Here is a 9,156-nt window from a genome sequence, read left to right as displayed (position 1 = left end):
TTCTAGCTAAAATCAGTAAAATGTATAAACATGACTATACACATATATTTGGCATAGCAACATTGTTACAAAGAATTGACTGTTCTTTTTCTTTCTTATATGCATATGGGTGTTTTGCCTACATGAATGTCTAACCACCATGCCGGTGTAGGACTGAAGGTGTCAGAACCCCTGGCATTGGAATTAGGGCCATTTGCGAGCTGCCATGTGTGTACTGGGAACCAAACCTCAGTCCACTCTCTTGCCTCCAAGAACTGATGCTTACTAAGTGCACCTTACTTTACTTTGTTATTGAAAAAATAGAAAGTGACTGATAATAGGAGTGTACTGTTCTTTGCTGTTTTGTAGATCATTGTTGGGAAGCTTCCAGATACAATGATAAACACAACGACATGCATGAAGATGGCTCAGATCTTAAGACCACATCTAGTAAGTCCTTCATTGATTCCTCACGGGGTAAAAATGCTTCCAGGTCCTGGATCTAGGATGATCTCAACCCATAAGTCCAAGAAGAAGATCAAAGAATATTATAGGCTGCTGAATCTACACGAAGGGTGCTCTGTAGACGATGTCAGGGAGTCTTTTCATAAGCTTGCCAAGCTGTATCATCCAGACAGCGGCTCTAACGATGCCGATTCAGCAACATTCATAAAGATCGAAGAAGCTTATAGGAACGTGCTTTCCCACGTGATAGAACAAACACACACCAAGCAAAGTAAAGCTGAAGACACAGAAGAAGAAGAAGAAAAATTCAAATACAACACGCCTCAGCACCGACACTACTTAAGCTTCGAAGGCGTTGGCTTTGGGACGCCAAGTCAACGGGAGAAACAGTACAGACAGTTTCGGGCAGACCGTGCGACGGAGCAGGTGATGGAGTATCAACGACAGAAACTCGAGAGGGAGCACTTTGCTAATATCGTGACTGTGAGAGATGTAAGGCAGAGCAAAGAACTAAAGATAACTCAAGCCATAGAGCGCCTGGTGGAGGACCTCATTCAGGAGTCGATGGCAAAAGGAGACTTCGACAATCTCAGTGGGAAAGGAAAGCCTCTGAAGAAGTTTTCTGGATGTTCATATATCGATCCCATGACTCACAACCTAAACAGAATATTGATAGATAACGGGTACCAGCCAGAGTGGATTCTGATGCAGAAGGAAATCAAGGATACCATTGAGCAACTTCGAGAAGCACTTTTAGTGTCCAGGAAGAAGCTTGGGGACCCCCTGACACCTGGGGGACAGAGACAGTGGAACCAGGTCTGTGAGCAGTTTCAAGAAAACATCCGAAAGCTGAACAAGAGAATTAGTGATTTCAACTTGATTGTGCCCATTCTGACCAGGCAGAAAGTTCATTTCGATGCACAGAAAGAGGTGATCAGAGTCCAGAAAATGTATGAGGCCTTCATAGAAGCAAAAGAAATCACAGGTGAAAACCCAACTGACACTAGCCAGGAAGACGAGAAAACACCCAGAGTCAAGACAGGCTTTCTAAACTGGTTGAATCTGTGGAAATTTATTAAAATTTGACTATCTCGACATTCACGATCATTTACTGCTCTGGTCAGTTTCGAATTGCCCTGACACCAGATGTAGAACCCGGGATTGATTGATTGTGCCCCAGGGGCTTGAGAATTGTGTGCCTGTGTAGATGTCATAGAACCAATCACACATATAGATGAGAAACCCATAAGGAACCAAGTGCAGAGAAAAGCCAGTCAGTACTGCTGTGAGAACGGAGCAAGAAAAAGATCCTCCCTCTGGAAGAAGGGACTTAATTAAGGAAAGTCAATGTACGTCAGTCGCCAGGACAGGGCTAAGATTCAGATCCATGGCCCACACAGGGCAGGAAGCCTCAGTGATCTTTAAAACTCTAGGAACTTAAAGGCAGTTGCTGTTGACATTTCTGAAACACACAGAAGTCTCCAAAATGAAATTTAGAAAGAAGGGGCTGGAGAAACAGCCAGGGGGCTGAGTGCTTGCTTGCTCCTTGCCGCTATTGCAGAGGGACCAGAGTTCAATCCCCAGCACCCATGTCAGATGACCCACAGCTGCCTGGAACTCCAGCTGCAGGGATCCAGGGCCCTCTTCAGGCCCCTACAGACACCTGCATGCACTTGCACACACACACTACACACATAAATAATAAATTGAAAATCTCCGGATGACAGGCAGTTTTTGCAGACTTGCTCCTGTATATTTCTGAGCTTATTAAAGTTCCAAACTGTTGGAAGGCTTTTGGAACACCTGCTGGATGCAGGAAAATTGAAGGTCAGGAAATAGCTTATTGGGCCTGTGGCAGTTGGTTTTGTTTTGTTATTTTCAGAGACGGGGTTTCTCTGTGTAGCCCTGGCTGTCCTGGAACTCGATCTGTAGACCAGGCTGGCCTTGAACTCACAGAGATCGGCCTGCCTCTGCCTCCCAAGCACTGGGATTAAAGACGTGCACTGCCATGACGTGTGACTCTTGCACTTATAAAGGCCTTCCCTGTGGACACTGGGCAAAGAAAACGCCAAGCAGGTACACGGGCTAACTTAAGATCCATCGGCTACAGAAGTTAATCAGTTAAGCTTGTTGATTTAAAAGTTCTAAGAACAGATTCCAATGCTAAAGAGTTTGAATATATTTTTGTAACTTTTAGAGGGAGCATAAATCCTTAAGTTCAATGCAAGTTAAGAATTCACATCCAGTTTGTTCTCCGATCACAAGTGGAAAGGCTGGGTTTCCATAAACTTTCCATAAGCACCCCAGTGTCCTGAACCAGACTCCCCAGAGTCTTTCAGCCATATAGGAACCCCTAATTACTATCTTAGGGACCCAACTCCCTGTCTTGGGGACCATATGGTAATGAGGTAGCTGAAGTTGTTCCTTGATGTCTTTGGCAAGTGACAAGAGACAAGTTGAGGAGATTGTTGTTTGTGTCTCCTTTCAGGAAATCTGGGGCTCTCAGGCTTGGCTAATGGCTTTGAGTACAGAATTGGGTACCGGAGAGGAAGTCAAGGTGGATGGAGCCAGCCTGTCTCCATAGAGCCATGTAGACAGGGGACTCAGAAGAACAGCTCCCGACAATGGTTTGGAGCCAACAATTTTGGGGTCATCCTGGGAAGTTTGTGATGATTAAAACAAAGAAACCCACACCATCAAAAGGCCTTTCTGCCTCAATGATCAACCATTAGTTGGCACAATAAGTGATTTTTTTTCTTTAATTGGAATTATTTGGCTTCTAAGGTGGCAGTACTATAAATACTACTATACACAAAAATGTCAACAACATGAAATAGGGCTTTGTGATAAGAGCTATGGTTCCAGAATATTTTAGAAGCATGTTTTCCTATGACTCTTGTTTTTAAAAAATGGGAATTTGAGTAAACATGGATGAAATAATTTTCAGTATTGTACTTGAGAAGGTGAAGTTACCAGAAAACTATTCATTCTAGTACCATCGCTTTGTTTGCAAATGTCTATATTAATAAAGTTGTTAATGATTATTCAGTTGTCCATTGTTCTATAATAATAGTAAATAATAACCATGTTTTAACAGCCTACAGGGATTTTTAAACCTTTTTTGTTCTTGTATTACTATTTCCTTTAAAATTTTTTTCTGTTTCCATGTGTGTAGGTGTTTTGCATTTATGTATGTATGTATGTATTTGCACCATACGTGTGCTTGATGCCCAAGGAGGCCAGAAGTGGGCAGACATCTTGGGCTTGGTGTTACAGTTATGAGCTACCACATGAGTGCTGGGAATTGAACCCTGTCCCCCACCAACTCCTACTGATTATCATCTATCATCTATTTATTTATCTGTCATCTATCCATCTATCTATCATCTATCTATCTATCCATCTATCTATCATCTATCTATCTATCTATCTATCCATCATCTATGTATCTACTTTGAGACAGGATCTCACTATGTGGACCAGGCTGGCCTGGAAATTATAGAAGTCTTCCTGCCTCTGTCTCCCAGACAGATGTGTATGAATGTACTGCAGCGCCAGGCTTGCTTGCTTATTTATATATTTATTTGTTTGTTTGTTTATTTTTGAGCCGCTCTGAAGTGCACCAAGACTGACCTCAGATTTGCCATGTGCCTGAGGATGACCTCCAGCCCTGCCTTTCGAGCCAGAATGCTGGGATTACAGGCGTGTGCCACCACACTGGGTTTTTGTCGTGCTGGGCATTGTACCCATGGCTTCAAGCACACGATACAAGCAGTCTTCCAAGTAAGCTACATCCCCAGTCCTAGAGAACCCCCCACCACCCTTTAAAAGACTCCATATCGCCTCCGGATAGTACTGCGCTACAGAACAAAATCCTACCACCTGAAATGTTGGGGACAAACTGAAGTCGTCCATACCTAACACTATTCACCTGAGCTCATCAGTTTTTCCCAAATGATGCAACCTGGAGTCATCTGGAAAGAGGAAACTTCCAGAAGATGCCCCCATCAGACTGGCCTGTAGGCAAGCAAACCTGTGGGCATTTTCTTTTGTTCTTCTTTCTTTTTCTTTTCTCCTTTTTTTAAAAGTGTAAGACCCTAATTCTGGGGTCCTGATGGGCCCATGGGAGAGCCCCGCGGCACAAACACCAAAACCAGGAGATGCAACAAGCAAGAGGCGTTTATTGAACGAGTGCACTCGGGTTTCGGCAATCTCGGGGAAAGCTGCACACCCCCCAAAGGGTTCAGGCTCTCATTTTATAGAGAAAGACCGCAATCACCATACACACATGATTGATTACAAAGTATGATCTCATGTTTGAGAGATCACCCAAGTGAGAGACAGAGAAACCTTTCTGTCTCAAAACAGATAAATAAAATAAATACATAAATGAACGAAATCAAGCCAGAGGAGCAAAACCGAAAGCAGAATTCTGCTGTGGTCTCTGCTTGAGTTCCTGACTGCCCTGCCACTATGAGTTGGCTATTTGTGGTTCCTCTTTGCTGGCGCAGGAAGTGGGTGGCGGCCAGTTAGAGCTACTGGCTTAGAAAGCAAATCAGCATGTGCCGGTGGCTACCGGTGGCTATCAGGTCCCTGGCTTCGATGTGATGCTCACTCGAGGTCTTTTGCCAAGCCTGTTCTTCAGGATCCCTGAAGCAATGGGGATTGCCTTTCACAACTAAGAACCGTGACTGGAAGACATGATATCATGAGGCAGTGCCAGGGAACTAGCCGTATACTACATTATAGCAGGTGAGCCACAAGAGCTCTCTCTGCAGGACTCTCTCTGCATGGGGCTGTGTCTCAGTCCCTGACCCGTGGTGTGTGTGTGTGTGTGTGTGTGTGTGTGTGCGCGCATGCACTGGTCAGAAGTCCACCTTGGGTGCTGTTCTTCAGGCATTATGCACTCCGTTCTTTGAGGCAGCCTCTTACTGGCCTGGGATTCACCAAGTAAGCTGGGCTGGTCATCCAGCAAAACTCGGGGCAACCTCCCGTTCCTGCCTTCCCAGGGTTGGGATTATAGGTGGGCGCTACCACACCTGACGAGCACACCTGACTTTGCATGTGCATCTCAGGGCTCAGGCTGGGGTCCTCATGCTTGTCTGACATGCACTTCACCTGCTGAGCCATCTGCCCAGCCCCTCTGGCTGGAAGCCTAGCTCTGGCATTTTGGAGGCATGTGCTTTGGGGAAAACAACTGAACTTCACTGTCCTACAGATTCATATGGGAGGGTAATGAAGTGGTTTGTGAGGGCTAAAGAGCTGCGACTTGTAAATAATCCAATATAAGGCCAGGCACTCCTTCAATCCCATCGTTCTCCATGCAGAGGCAGTGGTTCTCTGTGAGCTCCAAGGCCAGCCTGCTCTACAGAACAAGTTCCAGGACAACCGAGGCTATTTAAGATCCTATCTCAAACAAAGATGACCTCTAATATGTATTCACTTAACTCTCCTAAGTTTATGGAAAATTGCTGTCACTCTTTTGGCTTTAAAGAAGCTTTTAAAGCTTCAAAGAAAATGTTACCTAAAATCCCATTCAGCCAGATAAAGTGGTATACTTGTCAACGCAGAACTTGGAGAAAATTCTCTCTCTCCCTCTCTCCTCTCTCTCTCTCTCTCTCTCTCAGGCACTGACAGCCTCGGCTCCTTGAGGGCCCATACCAGCACCAATGACCTGAAGCATCATTAAACTCCAGCAAGCCCCTGGTCCCAGAGAGAGACCGCGTCTCAAGCAAAACAACCCCCCTCCAAATCAAAGCAGTAGGAAAGCAAGTGCAGGGTAGGGTACCCCAGGTCGAAGCCCTCTGGCTCCTTCACGCTTGCCCATACATATGAATACATTCACATACTCACATTCACGCGCACAAGGAGACAAATAACACCCAACTGGCAGGATCCAGGTATTACTGGTCACAAAATGCTGGCTACAGGTGGAGTCCTGATTAGCAAATCACTGGCTCTGGGTTTGTGTGTGTGTGTGTGTGGGGGGTGCTGTTCTTTAGGGGCATTTTAAGAGGAATCCTTAGCTACAATGATAGGACACTGCTACCAGCAGACTTTCTGTTTAGCGGGCTCATTCATGCCTGCGTGATCTGATGTTGGCTAGCGATCACTCTGAATGGCATCTAAGTCCATGCCATCCTGCTGGCTAGTATTGCAAACGTCATGTCCGACCCCAGGCAGGATTACCAGGTGTTTGCCAGTGTTCAGGGCAGTTAAGCACAGCCAGGAATTTCTCCTTGCTTCACCTGACTTGCAAATGTCCCACTAAGCAGTCACATGAATGTAAAGCCTGCTCATTATCCGAGCCTACCATGGAATGATATTACGCACAAATGCACCATATTATTAGCATGCTATTAATTACGCTAACACGCTCACAATACAACCACTGTGAACTTGGTAGGAAAATTGTGCCTCACTCTCTTGGGAATGGTACCCAGAAAAGTCATATTATTTGTGTGTTGGTATGCGTGTGTACGTGTTCGTGCATGTGGAGGTCAGAGGTCGATGTCAAGTGTGTTCTTCAATCTCATCTTTTGAGACAGGGTATCCCACTGAACCCAGAGCTTCAAGATGCGCTGATCTGGCTGGACAGTGAGCCCCAAAGATGCTCTTGTCTCCACCTCACTCGGCACAACAGGCATACACTGTTGTGCCCAGCTTTTAATGTGGGTGTTGGGGATCTGAACTCGAGTCCTGCTTGTGGAGTGAGCCTTTCAGCAGCTGAGCCGTCTGCCTAGCCTCTGGTATTGGAGTTATATACATCACACAGCTGTTGCAGTCTGCATTTGCAGAGCTCAGGGAAAACACACACCAGAAGAAATTAGAGGCCCCCTTTAATTTAGAATAAAATATTACCAAGTAAGTAAGTGTAATAGCCAGCCTTCAAGATGCTCCCCAGTGATCTCCATCTTCTGATACTCATGTCGTGCCTCTTCGTGACGCACATGTTAAAGACATGGTGTCATTAATGTGACCGGGGCTAAAGTATTCAGTGCACTGTCACCAAAGTGTCACCAGGCACTTATACAGGCCTAAGTAAAGGGGTAGGTGGCCATCAAACCTCAGCTATTGTCACTGCGACCCACACACCAGAGGCGTTTCTAGAGTAAAGCTGTGGGTGACTAATACTGTATTGCTCAGCCACGGGACTTCCAAAAGCAGAAAACTAAAAGCTTTAGAGTTTGTTTTTATTTTTATTTACTTACATTTTGTTTTGTTTTGAGACCGGGTTTCTCTGTGTAGCTTTGGAGCCTGTCCTGGAACTCACTTTGTAGCAGGCTGATCTCCAGCTCACAGAGATCCGCCTGCCTCTGCCTCCTGAGTGCCAGGATTAAAGGCGTGCACCACCACTGCCCAGGCACTTTAGAGAGTTTCTTTAGATTAGCCCTGGGCTTCAGTCTTTTCACCAATGATCAACTCACAGACCTTCCTTCCCCAGAAAGCCAACGCCATATTTCCAGAAGACTCTGGCACCCTCTCAAGGCAGCCTTCCTAGAATACAACATAACCTTGTCTTGAAGCCTTTTTGTTGCTCAACACGGAAAGCTTACCGGAGGAGAGATCTCGCTGTTTGAGGATGTTTACACATCCATGTTTGCATAGCTCTTCAGTCTTCTGGTTTGCTTTGCACTCTGAGCTGGAGGGCTGTACATTGCACTGTTAGAAGTAATCCATGGAAAATCCTGACAGTTAGAGACAAATCAGAATTTACGGAGTCCCATGTGGACAGCCCCCATGTAGTGATTGCTCTCCTCTCTGGCTATTTGCTGTTTTACATGAAGTGGGTCTTCAGTCTCGGTCGGAGGGAGAAAAGGATCCTAAAGTTACAAGATCTGCCCAGTCTAGGGGGCCTCTGAAGGTGCTTTGGCAACAGGGATTTAACAAAACCTATGATCCTGGCGGTTAGTGACACACACCTTTAACTCCAGCACTCTGAAGGCAGAGGCAGGAGGATCTCTGTGAGTTCCAGGCCAGCCTGGTCTACAGAGTGAGTTCCTGGACAGCCGGGACTGTTACACAGAGAAACCCTGTCTCGAAAAACAAAACAAAATCAACAACAAAACCCAAAGCATGTGATTACATACATGGTGATGGAGTTTAAATTTATTTTATATGTATGAGTGTTCTGCCTACATGGATGTATGTGCACCATTTGCATGTTTGGTGCCCAGAGAAGCCAGAAGGGGGAAGCAGATGCCCTGGACCTAGAGTTATAGATGGCTGTGAGCCTCCATATGGGTGCTAGGAAGCAAACCAGGGTCCTCTGGAAGAGCAGCCACTGCTTTTTGACATCTGAGCCACCTCTCCAGTTCCATTTTTTTTTTTTTAACTGATGGAGAATGGAACCAAGTTGCACATGCTGGACAGACAATGTAGGACTGCACTACGTCCTAGAGCCTTGGTTATTTTTGAGACAGGGTCTCACTTCAGGCTGGTCTTGAATTTTCTATGTAATCCAGTCTGGCTTGGGCATTCGGGCATGTACGGATTGCATACATGTACCGACACACCTGTTTGCTGTGACTCTGGGGATAGAATGCAGAGTCTTGTGTATTCAAGGCTAACACTATACCAGCTTCACTATGTCGCTTGTCGCTTAGTTCGGGGACAGGTGTCCTCCTTCCTGGCTTGTTAGGGTGCATGCATAACCCTATACTTCATAAAGGGATTTATGCAGCGAATATTTGTCAAGCATCTGAGCCCCAG

The 9,156-nt window shown here is 45.7% G+C and overlaps 1 protein-coding gene across 1 annotated transcript; it reads left to right on the top strand.

The window, feature by feature from the left end:
* Positions 1-352: 352 nt before the first annotated feature.
* Positions 353-1,549, top strand: Dnajc28 (DnaJ heat shock protein family (Hsp40) member C28). The gene has a single exon (XM_051191898.1). It carries the CDS (start codon positions 376-378, stop codon positions 1,528-1,530), a length of 1,155 nt encoding a protein of 384 aa, XP_051047855.1. The 5' UTR covers positions 353-375; the 3' UTR covers positions 1,531-1,549.
* Positions 1,550-9,156: the final 7,607 nt, after the last annotated feature.

Source organism: Phodopus roborovskii, unplaced genomic scaffold (assembly GCF_943737965.1).
Source record: "Phodopus roborovskii unplaced genomic scaffold, PHOROB, whole genome shotgun sequence".
Lineage (NCBI taxonomy): Eukaryota > Metazoa > Chordata > Mammalia > Rodentia > Cricetidae > Phodopus > Phodopus roborovskii.
Note: the sequence above shows the minus strand (reverse complement) of the source record. Positions and strands in the feature narration are given on the sequence as shown.

Coding starts and splice junctions, on each gene's coding strand:
- Dnajc28 (XM_051191898.1), top strand. CDS start 376: ATGATAAACACAACGACATGCATGAAGATGGCTCAGATCTTAAGACCA.